Here is a 17722-nt window from a genome sequence, read left to right as displayed (position 1 = left end):
TGGTAGGGCACTTGCCTTGCACATGTGAGGCACTGGGTTCAATCCTCAGCACCACATAATAATAAATAAATTGTTAAAAAATTGTTCTGTTGGGCTGGAGTTGAAGCTCAGTGGTAGAGAGCTCGCCTAGCATGTGTGAGGCACTGGGTTCGATCCTCAGCACCACATAAAAATAAATAAAGGCATTGTGTCTATCTACAACTAAAAACAAATTTTTAAAAATTGTTCTGTTTATTTCAAACTAAAAAGCAGTTTCAGTTCCAAACTAATTTGTACAGTTTCCTTCACTGAAACTCTTGTGGTGCCATTTTAGGATCAGTTCCTCTGGCCTCATTTGCCTGACAGGACATCTGTTTGTATCTCAAGTCAGCTGCTCTGAAGCTACATCACAAGTACACTCATTTACATGCCAAACCAGTAAATCCCATTACTTTCTTGGACACTTTTCTGTTTATGTATTTCTTATTCTTACTGTCTATTCTGGTTAGTTTTCATCTTATACTTGAACTACTGGAATCATTTTTCTGGATTCCTGTCTCCAATCCATCCTACATGTTGAATTGAGTTCCTAAAATACTTATCGCACTTTTATTTTCCTGTACCCTCAAATCTATAACTCCTACCCCTGTCTGCTCCATCAAGTTAAAATTCCTCAGCATGAGTTGGGCATAGTGGCATATGCCTGTAATCACAGCGACCTGGGATGCTGAGGCAGGAGGATTCCAAGTTCAAGGCCAGCTTCAGCAACTTAGTGATGACCCGTCTCAAAAATAAATATTTTAAAAAGGTGTAGTTCAGTAGTACTGAGTTAAATCTCCAGTACTCCTCCCTGTACCCCCCCAAAACAATCCCTCAGCATGGCTTTTCTTTTTTTCCTTTTGGTACCAGGGATTGAATCCAGAGGTGCTTAACCACTGAGTCACATCCCCAGCCCTTTTTATTTTTTATTTTGAGACAGGTCTTCTAAGTTGTGTAGGGCCTCACTAAGTTGCTGAGGCTGGTTTTGAACATACCATCCTCTTGCCTCAGCCTCTGAGCCACTGAAATTACAGGCATAAGCCATTATGCTTGACTCAGCATGACTTTTCTCATGCTGAGTAAAACATAAATTCTATTCATAACCTTCAAAGCTCTAGAGAACCCAGCTTTGCTACTTCTATGACTTCATCTTCTCCCATACTCCCTTTCACTCAGTCCATTCCAGACACATATGCTATTTTATCTGTCTAAGCATAAATCTATCTTTATCTTTATTCCTTACTTGGAAGCTCTTCCTCAAGACATCCAGAGAGCTCATTATTTCACCTCTTCCCAGATTTATTCAAATATTACCTTCTTTAATAAAACTTTTAAAAAATTGTGCTAATTTATAACAGTAGAATGCATTTTGACACATTGTACATGAATGGAGCACATTCTGGCTGAACATAGTACAGTCTGGCTGTACATAGTACAGTCACACCAGTAGGGTAATCATACATGTGTATAGGGTAATAATGTTTGTCTTATTCTATGGTTTTTCCCATCCCCACAGCACTGCTCCCCCACCCCCACACAATCCAAAATTCCTTCATTCTTCCCTTCCCTACCCTACCCTACCACTACTATGGATCAGCATCCGCTTAGCAGAGAAAATATTTGGCCTTTGTTTTCGGGGGAGTGGCTTATTTACCTTAGTATAATATTCTCTAGCTCCATCCATTTACCTGAAAATGCCATAATTTCATTCTTCTTTAAGGCTGAGTAATATTCCATTGTATATATGTACCACATTTTCTTTATTCATTCATCTGTTGAAGAATATCTGGGTTGGTTCCATAGTTTAGCTATTGTGAATTGATCTGGTATGAACATTAATGTGGCTGCATCACTGTAGTATGCTGATTTTAAGTCCTTTGGGTATAAACTGAGGAGTGGGATAGCTGGGTCAAACGGTCCATTCCAAGTTTTCTGAGGAATCTCCATACTGCTTTCCATAGTGGTTGCACCAATTTGCAGTCCCACCAGCAATGTATGAGTGTACCTTTTTTCTCACAACTTTGCCAACAAATATCACCTTATTAAAGAAGCCATCTCTGAACATTCTGTCCAATTACCTACTTATCCTGTTCAATCTCTCCCTTTTACCCTTTTCTGTTTCTTCCTAGCTCTTCTCATCTTTGTTACATATCTGTGTTTATCTTTCTTCAATGAAATATAAGTCTATACATCAATTCTAAGGTAATTATGTATATCTAAGAAATAGACTGTCAGAAAGTGAGGACTGGGGACTATGTCTTATTCACCTATGTATTTTTAGCACTTAGGGCTCACACTTAACAGGCATTCAGTAGACCATTTTGGAGAGCTGTGCTGGGACTGAACCTAGGGTCTCTGGCATACTAGGCAAACACTCTACCACTGAGCCTCATCCTCAGAAAAACCATTTTGAATGAATACATTTACAGCATCATTTCTTGGGCTGGGACTAGAGCTCAGTGGTAGAGAGCTTGCCTAGCATATATGAGGCCCCGGGTTCCATCCCCAGCATTTAAAAAAAAAAGGTGTTATTTCTTTTAGTCTTCTGACTGTCAGTTTTCATTAATCCACTAGTATATGTTCCTATTGCACTTATGGCCTAAACTACATCACTAGTACTTGTTTCTAAACTGTTTCTCTCTATTTCTTTTTTTTTAAAATGTTTTTTGAGAGAGAGAGAGAGAGAGAGAGAGAGAGAGAGAGAGAGAGAGAGAGAGAGAATTTTTTATATGTATTTTTTTTTTAGTTTTTGGCGGACACAACATCTTTGTTTTTGTATGTGGTGCTGAGGACCAAACCCGGGCTGCAGGCATGCCAGGTGAGCGCGCTACCGCTTGAGCCACATCCCCAGCCCTATCTTATTTATTTTTATGTGGTGCTGAGAATTGAACCCAGGGTCTTGCACGTACTAGGCGAGCGCTCTACCGCTGAGCCACAACCCCAGCACTTATTCTTATTTTTTTTGCAGTAGTAGGGACTGAACTCAAGGGCACTTTACTGCTGAACTACATCCCCAACCCTTTTATTTTTTTTTTATTTTGAAATAGGTTCTCCATAAATTGTCTAGGATGATCTCAAATTTGCAATCCTCTTGCTTTAACCTCCTGAATCACTGGGATCACAGGCCTGCACCACTGTGCCCAACTCTATAAACTTTTTTTTTCTTCATGACACTATCTGATGAATGACCTCACCAGCTCCTTCATTCACTAATTCACTCAATTAATTTAAAATTTTTACTAAAGGCCGTCCATATGCCAGGCTCTGTACCAGGAACCAGGTAAAAAGAGAAAAGTACAGACAAGCTCTCTGCCTTCTGTGGAGGTTAACAAAATGTAAACATAAATACATATATATTTTAACATTTCTAAATTAGTAAGTTTATTGAGGAACTGGTGCTAAGACAGAGACTAGCAAGCAAGATCCTGGTTTGGATAGTATGTTAGGATAGGAGATGACAGTTAAGCTGTTATCCAAATGTTGAGAAAGCTAGCTAAACAAAGAGAGAAGATGGAGAGAAAAAGTGGAGAGAAAAAGCATATGAACTGCACTTACAAAAGCCCAGAGGCAGGAATGACCTTGCTGTGGCAGGCAGAGTGGTATGATACAGGATTGGACAAGTAGAGGGTGCCAGAGCAATGAGAGCCCTATAAGCCTTTGCAGAGTGTGTAGAGGCTTTAGAGAGCAATTCAAGAATTGTAAATGGCGGGCTGGGGATGTGGCTCAAGCGGTAGCGCGCTCGCCTGGCATGCGTGCGGCGGGGGTTCGATCCTCAGCACCACATACCAACAAAGATGTTGTGTCCGCCGAGAACTAAAAAATAAATATTAAAAAATTCTCTAATTGTAAATGGCAGCAACTTGATATAATTCATGCTTTGAAATAAATCACTTAAAGAAAAAAAAATCCATCCTGCTGGGTGTGGTAGCATACACCTGTAATCTCAGGGACTCAGGAGGCTGATGCAGGAGGATCTCAAGTGTAAAGCCAGCCTCAGCAACTTAGCAAGGCCCTAAGAAACTTAGCAAGACCCTGTCTCAAAATAAAAAATAAAAAGGGCTAGGAATGTGGCTCAGTGCTTAAGCATCCCTGAGTTCAATCACCAGAACTATAGGAAAAATTGTTCAGATGCTGTGAGGACAATTGATTGGAGGGGAAAGAATGGAGTTATTGCTATAACAAGTGACCAAAGATGATCTTAAGTAAATTGAGAAGTGTAGTTAAAACTTTGCACTTTAAGGGCTGGTGTTGTAACTCAGTGATAGATCACTTGCCTAGTGTGCAGGGTGTGCTAAATTCAATCCTCAGGGGGAAAAAAAAAAAAAGAAAACTACTTTGGACTTTGCTTTTACCTCTGCTGAACTACATGCAATCAATCATGAACTCTTGCAGATTTCAACCTCTAGTTTCTCACACATGATTATTTCTCCATTCTTATTGACCCAACCCAGTTCCTTGTTACCTCTCATCTGCACGATTGCAGCAATCTCATTACTGAAATGATTTCAATTTTCAATCTTGAGTTATTTCAATACAACCCACATATTTTCAACTACAAAATTCCCACCATAGTTTTATACTGGTCAAAACCTCCTTAAGACTCCAGTTTGGTAAGCAACGACCCCAATGTTTTAGGCCAATACTATACAGTTAAACCATAATATTTGCCTAATGCTTTTTCCATATCTATTCCTTTGTATGTTATTATATATTTATTTAGGTGCCGAGGATTGAACTCAGGGGCACTTCACCACTGAGTTACATCCCTATTCCCTCCCCCCTTTTTCTGGATTGAACCCAGGGATGTTTTTCCACTGAGCTACATCCCCAACCCTTTATTTTTAATTTGGGAACAGTCTCTCGCTAAATTGCTTAGAATCTCATTAAATTGCTGAGGCTGGCCTCGAACTTGCAATCCTTCTGTCTCATCCTCCCAAGACACTGAAATTACTGGCATGTGCCACTGCCTCCCGCTAAAAGGGTACTTTTAAGAAACCGATGTGATGGATAACTTTTTCAAGCGAGGCATCAGTATTCCTTTCTCTTCTAGGCCAGTGGGTCGCTAAATCCTCTTGGGGCTGGTGTGGGGAGGGACGCTCAACCTACCAGAATGGGTGGCAGGTGTGGAGTGGTTACCAGACCCTGAGAGGGCGGAACTTATTGCGTGCGGTGCTGCGGCCCTGCGGACCTTAGCTAGTGAGGCACCCTCTGGCCCGGAAGGAGCTGACGTGAGCTGGGGTCCGGCAGCCATAGCGCTTTGCAATTCGGCCTCAGAAAGTGTAGAGCCGACTCGGAGGAGGGAATTACGTTCGTTCCAGTCTCAGGTGAGTGGCAGCCCCTGCGGACCGCCGGGCAGCAGCTGTGTACCCAGAAAGAAGGCGCACTTTAAAGCTTAGGTCCACCCTGGGCTCCTGCTGGTGGCACTGAGATGAAGAGTCGCCAGTTCTTCGCCAGGAATCGGGCGTCTAGAGGGACGATGAGTCCGGACAGTGCTCTTCGGGGCCGCCCTGATGTCCCTCTGGGCAGGACCTGGCTGCCTTCAGGCGCTGTTATTTCAGGAAAGCGCGAGATGACAGCAGGCGAGCCCCTTCGTGGGCCCCAGTTTCCTCCCCTGGTAAGGCGGAGGCAGCGGGCATCATTGACTGCTGGAGAGGCTGTGACACGGCGTGTTGTTTTTAGCTTTTCCAGTTTGTCGAGGAGGCAAATCGAGCTTGCTTCCTGGCAGTAGTTAACATTTTGCCATAGCCAAGTCCCAGCTGAGTGGGAAAAAGATTCACTTTAGAAAGCCAAAGATTTACAAAGTGTTCAACATTTTTTTCCTACGAAATAGAAATTTGGTTTGAAACAGCTAAAACTCCGGTATCGTTAGTCGAAAGAACTACATTTGTCAGGAATTTAAGCTATTTGGTATATTGGGCAAAATGAGGTGGAGGAATCCACTTAACTTGAAAAATTAAGCCTACTATTGTTTGTTTTCGTATTCTTACCTCAAGCTCTATGTTATCATGTTGTCTTATTCTGAAGAACTATGTTGAATGATAAAATGTCGGTTAAGAATCCCTCAAGTCATCTTGAATGAACCATACGTGGTGTCAGAAACCTATAATACCAACTACTTGGGAGACTGAGACAGGAGGATTATGGGTTCGAGGCCAGCCTCAGCAATTTAGCAAGACCCTGTCTCAAAATAAAAAATAAAAAAGGACTGGGGATATGGCTCAGGGGTAAAATATGCCTAGGTTCAGTCCCCTTGGGTGGGGAGGGGGGAAATGAGGGATATAAGAGGCATTGTAGCAGATGAAAAAAGAAAAAGAACATTTATTTACTTTCAACTATGTGTAAGGGGCTGGAATAGTCTGCCAAGGAAAGTAGTGGTATCATCTCTTTTTCAGATGATGAATAAAGGAAGATTTACAATTTGTTAGTAATTAGTGGTGACAGTATAGAAGAACAATGTGTATTTACTGTTGTATCTTTAAATAGATTTGTGTTTGTCACCAGGATATTTTGAACTTTAAAAATTCAAAGGCAGCCAAGCTAGGTGGCTTGGGCCTGTATGACTAGGTACTTAGGGAGCTGAGATGGGAGGATCAGTTGAGCCTAGGAGTTGGAGGCCAGCCTGGCATCATAGCAAAACCCTATCTCAAGAAAAAAAATTTAAGATGTTCATTGGCAGTTTCTGAGTTTGCAGAAAAGGAAAGTGTCTTCATTTCATAAATGTTAGAGAAGCTGTGTAATTATGAAGTTTAGCAGTTTAAATATGGTGCATTTTAACCTTCTTTTGCCTGGTACTATTGTGCTAGAGTAGTAATTCAAGCAAAACTTGACACGAAAGATTAGTCTATCACAAATTGAAATCACAGCCACATCATTTCAAGCTTACAAACTAGAATTCTATAGTAATGATTCATCATTTCTCCACCCCTTTCTTTAAGTACACAATTGACTAAAACTCTTTAAATTATTTAATTTCTCAGCAGAATATTACCAAGCAAATAATCACAGTGAATCACAGTGTTGAAAGTTCTCTCTCTCTCTCTCTCTCTCTCTCTCCCTCCCTCCCTCCCTCCCTCCCTTTCCCTCTGTACTGGAGATCAAACCCATGGGTACTTTGCCCGTGCTTTTTCTTCTCCCCAAGACAGGACCTCACTAAGTTGCTGTCAATGGCATGGTACTTGAAATCCTCCTACCTTAGCCTCCCAAGTCTCTGAGATTATAGGCATGTGCCATGGCACCAGGATAAGATTTCTCTTTCTTGTATCTTTTTTTTGGGGGGTGGGGAGTACTAGGGATTAACTCAGGGGCATTTACCCACTGAGCCACATCCCCAGCCCTATTTTTTGTATTTTATTTAGACATAGGGTCTCACTCTGTGTCTAAATAAAATAGACACAGTTACTTAGCACCTTAGTTGCTGAGGCTGGCTTTTTTGTTTGTTTGTTTGTTTGTTTGTTTGTTTTTTTGAAGAGAGAATTTTTTAATATTTATTTTTTAGTTTTCGGTGGACACAACATCTTTATTTTATTTTTATGTGGTGCTGAGGATTGAACCCAGCGCTCTGCGCACGCATTACCACTTGAGCCATATCCCCAGCCCCTGAGGCTGGCTTTGAACTCAAGATCTTCCTGCCTTAGCCTCCCAAGCTGCTAGGATTACAGGCATGCACCACTGTGCCCAGCAATTAATTAAGTCTGAATGAGCTAAATCCATCTGTGCCTCTATAATAATCAAAGTATTTTCATGTGTATTATCACATCATCAATCTTAACAATATTGTGAGGCAAGTGATATTCCTATTATATATATACTAAAGGCAAAGGGCTCAGGAAGACTGATTGGCTTTCCTAGAATGAAACAATAGTATTAAAATGGTGCATTTTATCTCTTTTTGTCTCCTTTTTTTTTTTTTCTTTTTTCCTTTTTCTTTTTTGGTGGTGCTGGAGACAAAATCCAAGGTGTCACACATAGTGGGCACATGTTTTACCACCCCAAGACCTTGAAAGAGACATTCTAAATCCAAATAGTTTTGTTTTTGGTACTGCGGATTGAACCCAGAGGCACTTTACCACTGAGCCATATCCCAGCCCTTTTTATTTTTTATTTTGAGACATGGTCTCGCTAAGTTGCTTAGGGCCTTGCTAAGTTGCTGAGGCTGGTGATCCTGCTACTTCGGCATCCCAAATTGCTGGGATTGTAGGCACCACACCTGGCCAAATCCAAATAGTTTTTATTCTAGGACAGATATTCTCTTTATTTCACTTTGACTCTACTGTGATTTTCATCCCAAAATTATTAATGAATTGATTCTGTAATCATATTAAAGTTCATACCAGACTTGGAATATAGCTGAATGGTAGACCACTTGCCTAGCATGCATGAGGCTGAGTTGGATCCACAGCACCACAAAGGAAAAAAAAAATTATCAAAATGATTTTGCTTAATTATTCATATAAATGAGTCATAAATATAAAATGTTCATGTAAATTTTAAAATTTTTGCTTTTTTTTACTTAACGGCTTTATTGATCTACAGTGTCATACCATAAAGTTTTCCCATTTAAAGTATTCAGTTCAGTGTTAGTATAGTCTAGTGTTGTACAAACATCACCACTAATTCCAAAACATTTTAATTACCTCAAGAAACCCATTAGCAATGGCTCCCCACTTTCCCATTTCCCAGACTAACAACCACTAATCTACTTAGTCTAAGGTTTGGCCTGCTTTAGAAATTCCATGTAAAGGGAGTTGTCCATAAACATTTAATGGAACAAAGTTTTTTTGTAATCTGAGAAGTTCTGTTCCATTATAGCCTTTGTACTGATTTTCATGTTACTTAAGTAGATCACTTTTTAATCTGCCTAGGGCCTTTTCCTGTTTGGTGTTCATGGAATAAATAAACCTGCTGACGTGTATATGTTTCCTTGTTCTTGACCTTTGCTCTTCACATGTCTTAATAGTGTGTTCATGGTGTTGTATAACCTGTTCTCAGGGCTCAGGTATCTGGAGCTAAGTAACTTTTATTCTTAGTTGGATATTCTTACTTCTATTTAAACAACAACAAAAATAGTTAATTCCATTTCTAATAACTTTTAGTTTGTTTTAAGGTTGTTATAAATCACAAGAGAATTATAAACGTCTCTTTGGAAGTAGAGTTTCTCTATGTTATTACGTTATTTCTGTGTGGGTCAAGTTTTACAACAACAAATTGATACCATTCTTTTGCAAAAAGTCCTTTTTTTTTTTTTTTTAATCATTCTTCACCTACCAACCATTATTTCCTTTGAGGACTTTGTCTTTCTATAGCAGTGCCCTCTACTCTTCTAGATGATTCCACTGCCTGTCACTGTGGACATTGTACCCTCTAGTCTGGCTTCTCTTTATCTGTCCAAGTCAGAGCCAGGAGCTTGCCACCACCCAGACCTAAACTTCTCTTGAATTCTTGAATCCCATATTCTTCATTTTACTGGTATACTTGTGGCCCAACCTTCACTTCTCATCCAGTCTCAACTACACCTTTGTTTTGGCTTACAGACTTTCTCCCTATTTCCTGGTTCTGTTTTGTGAGAAGCATCACCACCATCCCCCTTATATACTAGTGACTATACACCTTTATTCACTCAGCCTGGACTTCTGATCAGATCACTTCAGTACCTTTGATCAGTACTTTTCAAGTCTTGTCCTTTTTCATCCCAATCCTGAAAGTCCCTAATCTCCGGTGTCTAAAGCCAAGCATTGCTGGTTGGGGAATCAAGGGTTAAAAATTAGTGTTGATTGGCACTATTTGAATGTTTGCTTTTCAAGTCCACCCCAGCCCTTAGATCTCTTTAGCAATATCCACCAACCACCACACCATGCCAGGAATAGAACCCAGTGCCTTACACATGCACACTCTACCACTGAACTATATCCCAAGCTCTTTAGCAATCATTTAACTTGATCTGTTTATTCCTCACAGTGGGTGTTCTGATGCTTGCTCTGTTCAAAATGTCTCTACACCCTTTCCTTTTGGAGTCAGATTCCTGCCACCTTCACAGATTTCCTGGCATTTCTTCCTTGTGCTCTTAGAGGAAGAGATACCTCTCAGTTCAAGCTCCTCTTCAGACTTTGTCCCTTCCTTTTAGTTTAATTTTTTCCCTCTTAACCTCTGCTTTCCCAGTAGTTCCTTCCCTTCCCTTATCATCATTCTGAAGCCTCACCCATCCTTGAGAAAATCTCATTCATTCCATTCAAACTTTTTTTTAATGTTATTTTTTAGTTGTAGTTGGACACAATACCTTTATTTTTTTATTTTTATGTGGTGCTGAGGATGGAACCCAGGGCCTTGCATGTGCTAGGCAAGTGCTCTACCACTGAGCCACAACCCCAGCCCCCCATTCAAATTTTTGAAAAGGGAATCTCTCCCCCACTGCCTCTTCCAATTAACTTTTTCAGTTAGGTGAATGAGAAGTTCTCATTTAATTTTCAATAATAACAGCAGCCAGGCTTACTTTGTGCATATTGTTTCATCTGATCTTTACAATACCTTGAGAGAGATTTTGAAAGAAACTTGTAACTTGTTGAAGAACATCAAGTATATGCATCATAAATAAGCCTTGCTTTGCTTTAAGTACTAGCTACAAGTTATCCTAAACCACTGTTCCACTGCAGGCTGCTCATGCTCTCAACAATTGGCTCCTCCTCACCAAAGCCAGCTATGACCTCTCTGCAGCTGTACTTAAGCTCACTAACTTTTTTCCTCCATTTTCATCATTGTCTTTTCTAATTCTTCCAGTCTTTCTGGGTTACATTGGTTCTTCCACTCCCATCTATCCCTTAAAGACTATCTGTAGTGAGACCTTATTTCTTCCATAGCATTTTGTCTGGTGTTTAAGGAGAAGGATTACAGGCAGAGATGGTGGAAGAACATTCTGATGTTGAGAAGGAGAATGGGCAGAGGTTTTAAGGTTGCAAAGTTTGAGTCTCCTGCAGTGAATGGCAAGAAGTTTACTTTGATCTAGGGAAAGCCGCAAAAAGGGACATATATAAGGTAAGCTTGGATCAGTAGCTAAAAGGCAAATAGTAGAATTTCTGGAGTACTAGATTAGCAGTTTGATTGAATATTATGAGCTTTTAAAAACCCCTGATGAGGGGTTGGGGTTGTAGCTCAGTAGTAGCCACTTGTCTGGCACGTGTGAGGCACTGGGTTCAATCCTCAGCACCACATAAAAATAAATAAATAAAATAAAGGTATTGTGTCCATCTACAATTTAAAAAATATTTTAAAAATAAAAATAAAAAACCCCTAGTGGACCAAACAAGGTGACACAAACCTGTCCTCCCCAATTTGGGAGGCTGAGGCAGGAGGGTCATAAGTTCAGGCCAGCCTCAGCAATTTGGCAAGCCCTTTAGCAATATAGCAAGACCCCGTCTCAAAATAAAAATAAAAATGGCTGAGGAAGGGCTAGGGTTGTGGCTCATAGGTGGAGCACTGGGTTTGATCCTCAGCACCACATAAAATAAAATGAAGATATTGTGTCCACCTATAAGTAAAAAAAGGTAAATAAATATTTTTTAAAAATCTGTTTAAAAAAATGGCTGAGGAAGTTGCTCAGTGATAAAGTGCCCCTGAATTCGGTCTCCAGCAGGAGAAAAATCAAAATACTGGTGGTGGGGGCTGTGGTTTTAGCTCAGTGGTAGAGTGCTTGCCTAGCATTTGTGAGGCACTAGGTTTAATTCTCAGCACCACATATAAATAAATACATAAATAGATTTAAAGAAAAAAGGTTAATACACACACACACACACAAAAAAAAAAAAAAAAAAAAAAAAACCACTGATGGCTCTTCATCCACTGCATAATTTAGATGGCCAAATAATTTATCATCTAAACAGGGGCCTTTCTGAGTGACGGAAGCACTATTAAAAATTACAGAGATATAATAGGTATGAGCTGAGAGTCTCTTCAGCAGACTGATAGTTATGGTCACCCTGAAAACATAACAAGTCAAGTCCAAGATAAAATTTTGGTAAAGCCATTCTGGAGGCAATGTATGGATAGAGCCAGTGGCGCTTGCCTGTAATCATAGTGGAGGCTGAGACAGGAGGATTGCGAGTTCAAAGCCAACCTCAGCAACAGCAACTCAGTGAGACCCCGTTTCTAAATAAAATACAAAATAGGGCTAGGGATGTGGCTTAGTGGCTGAGTGCACCTGAGTTCAATCCCCAGTACTTTTTCCCCTCAAAAAAGATGGCTAGAGACACATTTTGAGATGAAGGTGGTAGTTAGAACTGGTTGTGTTGGTGAATACCTGTAATCTGAGCAGCTTGGGAGGCTAAAGTGAGAAGCTGAGACAGAAGGATTGTGAGTTCAAAACCAGCCTCAGCAATTTAGCAAGGCCCTAAGCAACTCAGCGAGACCCTGTCTCTAATAAAATATAAAAAAGGGCTGGGAGCTGGGGTGTGCATGTCTATAATCCTAGCAGCTCGGCTCGGGAGGTGAGGTAGGAAGATTGAGAGTTCAAAGCCAGCCTCAGCAACTCAGTGAGACTGTGTCTTTAAATAAAATTCAAAAATTAGGACTGGGGATGTTGCTCAGTGGTTAAGTGCTCTTGGGTTTAATCCCTGGTGCCACCCCCCAAAAAACAGATGGTTGTCAGGAATGTTATATAAGGATTATTTTTTAAAATTATGTATTTATTCCAATTTGTTATACATGATGGCAGAATGCAGTTCATTTCATAATACACATATAGAACACAATTTTTCAAGTCACTGATTGTACACAAAGTATTTTCACACCATTCGTGTCTTCATACATGTACTTAGGGTAATGATGTCTAACTCATTCCACCATCATTCCTACCTGCTTGCCCCCTCCCTTCCACTCCCTCCTCTTTGCCCTATCTAAAGTTCCTCCATTCCTCCCATCCTCCCCCCATGGCCATTATGAGTCAACATCCTCAAAGAAAACATTGGGCCTTTGGTTTTTTGGGATTGGCTTGCCTTACTTAGCATTATATTCTCCAACTCCATCCATTTACCTGCAAATGCCATGATTTTCTTCTCTTTTAATGCTGAGTAATGTTCCATTGTGGTATATATCAAAGTTTCCCTAAGGATTATTTTTGATGTTCTTAGGCTAGAACCCAAAACCTTGGGGCTGGGGATGTGGCTCAAGCGGTAGCGCGCTCACCTGGCATGAGTGCGACTCCGGGTTCGATCCTCAGCACCACATGCAAACAACGATGTTGTGTCGGCCAAAACCTTAAAAATAAATATTAAAATTCTCTCTTCTCTAAACAAAACAAAACAAAACAAAACCTTATGCATATTAGTCAAGTACTCTACCACTGAACTACATCTCCATTGCCCCCACCCTGCCACTTTTTTTTTTTTTTTTTAAGGAGATAGAGTCTCACTCTGTTTCCCAAGCTGGCCTTAAACTCCTGGGCTCAGACATTGCTACCTAAACCTTCTGAGAAGCTCAGACTGCAGGTACATGCCACCATACCTGGTGACAAAAAAGTTCTTGACTCAGTGGTTCCTATTACTCTGGCTCCTGTCTCACTAGTTAGCACCCATTGATTTTTACTCTCTGTTCAACTCTGTCACAATTGTGTCACCCAACCATACTTGACCTTTGACCTTACCTATTCAGTTTTACACCTCTGTACACTGTAAGTTCTTCACAACCTTCTAGCAAATTCCTACTTAATCTTTAAGACTCAGGCTAACTATTATCCCAGAAGGCTTTCCTTAACTGCACTTTGTTGCCCTCTGTAGAATTGTGGACATAGGGCTTTGAGTAGAAACATAAGAAGCAGGATTGATTTCTCTTTTTTAAGAAGCAGGATTGATTTCTCTTTTTTAAGAAGCAGGATTGGGGGCTGAGGTTGTAGCTTAGTGGTAGAACACTTGCCTAGCATATGTGAGGCACTGGGTTAGATTCTCAGCACCACATAAAAATATAAATAAAGATATTGTGTCCATCTATAGCTAAAAATATTTTTAAAAAGCAAGATTGGTTTCTCTCTTTTTTTATATACAGATATAAAAAAACATTTTAAATAGTGTGTGTGTATGTCATACTTGTCTAAAGAATGATAAAGACAGCACACCCTTGAAAAATTTTGAACTTGACCCAAGTTTCAGGCCTGTTCTTTTATTCCTATCTGAAAAATGAACTTTGTTGACCTTTTTTATATTTTTATATGTGTGATCCTTCTTCTCTCAAGAGGCTTTTTCTCATATTTCCCATATTACTCTATTAGTTTATCAAATCTGTTAAGTAAATAATGAACTAAGCTATATTTTATTTTCTATGATTTAAAAAAAATTTAGCATTGAGCAATATGATTAAAATTTGAAAAATACAGAAAGATAACAGACAAGAAATTTTTTTTTTAAATTTATTTATTTATTTATCTTGGTTTTTGGCGGACACAACATCTTTGTTGGTATGTGGTGCTGGGGATCGAACCCAGGCCGCATGCATGCCAGGCGAGCGCGCTACCGCTTGAGCCACATCCCCAGCCCACAGACAAGAAATTTACCACTTAGCACCACTTGCTATTTTAAAAAAAAAAAAGGGTCTTTATTCCACACAGGTATAATCAGACTTGGAAACTCTTTTTTCATTACCACAACCTTCTTATAAAAATATCCTCTTTCTTGGACACAGCCATATCAATGTTTATAGCAGCACAATTCACAATAGCTAAACTGTGGAACCAACCCAGATACCCTTCAATAAATGAATGGATTAAAAATGTGTATATACACAATGGAATATTACTTAGCAATAAAAGAGAGTAAAGTCATGGCATTTGCAGGTAAATGGCTGGCATCGGAGAAGATAATGCTAAGTGAAGTTAGCCAATCCCCAAAAAAACAAATGGCGAATATTTTCTCTGATATAAGGTGACTGACTCATAGTGGGATAGGGAGAGGGAGCATGAAGGAATAGAAGAACTCTAGATAGGGCAGAGGGGTGAGAAGGAAAGGGAGGGGGCAGAGGATTAGCAATGATTGTGGAATGTGATGGACATCATTATCCAAAGTGCATGTATGAAGACAGGAATTGATGTGAACATACTTTATATACAAAATTGTGTTTTATATGTGTAATAAGACTTGTGATGCATTCCACTGTCATGTATTTAAAAAAATAAAAGCAATTGAAAAAAAGAAAAGAAAAAGGCTTCAGGACAAAACAAACAAAAATATCCTCTTTCTTTTCTCTCTGCTCTTCCTCCTTTCTCCCTCCAATACCCACTACAAGAATGTAGTAAATGTCCCATGGCTGTATATAGTATAATTTATTTAACTTACTGAACATAGATTTTCTCCAATTTTTTTTTTTTTTTTTTTTGTACTGGGGATTTAACCCAGGGGTGCTTTACCACTGAGATACATCCCCAGTCCTTTATGTTTTTTATTTTATTTTTTTAAAGAGAGAGTGGGAGAGAGAGAGAGAGAGAGAGAGAGAGAGAGAGAGAGAGAATTTTTTTTTTAATATTTATTTTCTAGTTCTCGGCGGACACAACATCTTTGTTGGTATGTGGTGCTGAGGATCGAACCCGGGCCGCACGCATGCCAGGCGAGTGCGCTACCGCTTGAGCCACATCCCCAGCCCTATGTTTTTTATTTTGAAATAGGGTCTCACCAAAGTTGCTGAGGGCCTTGCTAATTTGCTGAGGCTGGCCTTGAACTTATGATCTTTCTGTCTCACCCTCACAAGTTGCTGAGATTATAGGTATGTACCACCATACCTGGCTTCAAAATTTTTCTTAAGTAACACTAATGAAGAGTATATTTATGCATAATGATTCTCTACGTTTAGGATAATTTATAAAGAATTCTTGGATCAAATTATATCAACAGATACATTGCCAAATTGGTTTTGAAAAAGATTTGTACTACCAGGCACGATGGCACACTCTTATAATCCCAGTAATTTAGGAGGCTGATACAGGAGGATTGCAAATTCAAGACCAGCCTCAGCAACTTGGGTAGGCCCTAAGTAACTTAGTGAGACCCTGTCTCAAAATAAAACATTATAAAGGGCTGGGGATGTAGCTCAGTGACAAAGCGCCCCTGGGTTCAATCCCCAGTACCGAAAGAAAAAAGAAAAAAAATTTTTAGAAAGAAAAATAAAAGAAAAAGATTTACACTAAGCCAGGGACTGTGGCACACACCTATAATCTAGCAACTCAAGGCCAGGCAGGAGGATGAGAGTTCAGTGGTAGAGTACCCTGGGTTCAGACCCCAGCATGGCAATATAGCAAGACCCTATCAAGAAAGAAAAGAAGGAAGGAAGGAAGGAAAAGAAAAGAAGGTTGGTTATGTAACTCAGTTGTAGACTGACCCTGGGTTCAGTCCTCAGTACCACCCCTCTCCTCCAGAAAAAGAAGAAAAAATTGGTACTATTTTATACTGCCATGAACTGTGTGCCTTTTTGCCCCTTTCTTTTTAGTTCAGATTGTTGTAATTCTCTATCATTTTGCTACTTAGATGGATATAGAACATTCTCTACTTAGTATTATAATGACATTTTCCTTTTTTATGTGTCAATATCTATTAAGTTATGGGGGCCTGGATAATAGTGCTTAACTCTTTATAGTAAGATTGTTGTAGTATTGTTTATTCAGAGTTGGTGTTAGTGTTTAATGAATATTGGTATATAATGTTGACTACTAAATTCAAAACTCTTTTTCAGACCCTGTAAGATTTGGATATGTCTTTCATATTCGATTGGATTTACAGTGGGTTCAGCAGTGTACTACAGTTTTTAGGTAATGGCGGCCCTTTGTTCTCTATAGTTATCCCATTTAATCTGTTTATATATAAGTATGCTTATTTGCATAGAGCCTCTATATATAAGCCAGTAGTTAAGAATGCAAGCTTTTTTGCTTATTTATTTTTTGTGGTACTGTAGGTGAATCCAGTGATGTTTTACCACAGAGCTACCTCCGCAGCCCTTTTTATCTTTGAGACAGGGTATTGCTAAATTGTTCAGGCTGGCCTTGAGTTTGTGATCCTCCTGCCTCAGCTGCCCAGGCAGCTGGGATTATAGGCATATAATGCCCAGCAAGAATGCAAGGTTTAAAATCATAACAATCACATTAATTATTCATCCCTTTTACCCCTTCCCTCACCCCACCCCGCCAAGAACCAGAGACAATTTACCACTGAGCTACATCCCCAGCCCTTTAGATTTTTTGTTGCCTCTGCTAGTCTCAAACTTGCAATTCTCCTGCCTTAGCCTCCTAATAGCTGGAATTACAGGTATGCACCACTGTGCCTGGCCAAATTAACTTCTGTTAATATATACATACATATGTGTGTGTGTGTGTGTGTGTGTGTGTGTGTGTATGTATATATGTGTGTGTGTGTGTATGTATGTATATATGTGTGTGTGTGTGTATGTATGTATATGTGTGTGTGTGTGTGTGTGTGTGTGTGTGTATATATGTGGCTTTATTATTGGAATAATTAACAAACATTTGAAGATATTGCCAGTCTCCTGATTTTCAAATTTTACCCTGCATTTAGTCTCTCTGTAATCATCAATCTTTTGAACTGGATTTCATGGCATAGTTTCAGACAGGTCACAGTGCTTACAGAATTATATCTCCTATATAAATATTTCTTCTTCCATGAGCATTTTCTTGACAAAGGAAATAAATTTTGTAGTCAATTGCACATCTGTAATCTAGCTACTTAAG

At 39.6% G+C, this 17722-nt stretch overlaps 1 protein-coding gene across 3 annotated transcripts in view; it reads left to right on the top strand.

The window, feature by feature from the left end:
- Nucleotides 1–5194: 5194 nt before the first annotated feature.
- SAR1B (secretion associated Ras related GTPase 1B) overlaps nucleotides 5195–17722 on the top strand; it is a 28670-nt gene continuing 16142 nt past the window's right edge. The window contains exons 1-3 of one of the 3 annotated variants that reach the window (XM_081291352.1): nucleotides 5211–5342; nucleotides 10869–11043; nucleotides 16714–16789. In XM_081291352.1, coding sequence (XP_081147478.1) covers nucleotides 16732–16789 — 58 coding nt within the window. In that variant the 5' untranslated portion in view covers nucleotides 5211–5342; nucleotides 10869–11043; nucleotides 16714–16731. Of the gene's footprint in view, nucleotides 5343–5382; nucleotides 5633–10868; nucleotides 11044–16713; nucleotides 16790–17722 lie in introns of those variants that run through there. The other 2 variants (XM_081291351.1, XM_081291353.1) reach the window with 2 other exon arrangements.

The sequence above is a fragment of the Spermophilus citellus genome, assembly GCF_964194105.1.
Source record: "Spermophilus citellus genome assembly, chromosome: 1".
Lineage (NCBI taxonomy): Eukaryota > Metazoa > Chordata > Mammalia > Rodentia > Sciuridae > Spermophilus > Spermophilus citellus.
This window is presented reverse-complemented; position numbering and strand designations above follow the sequence as displayed.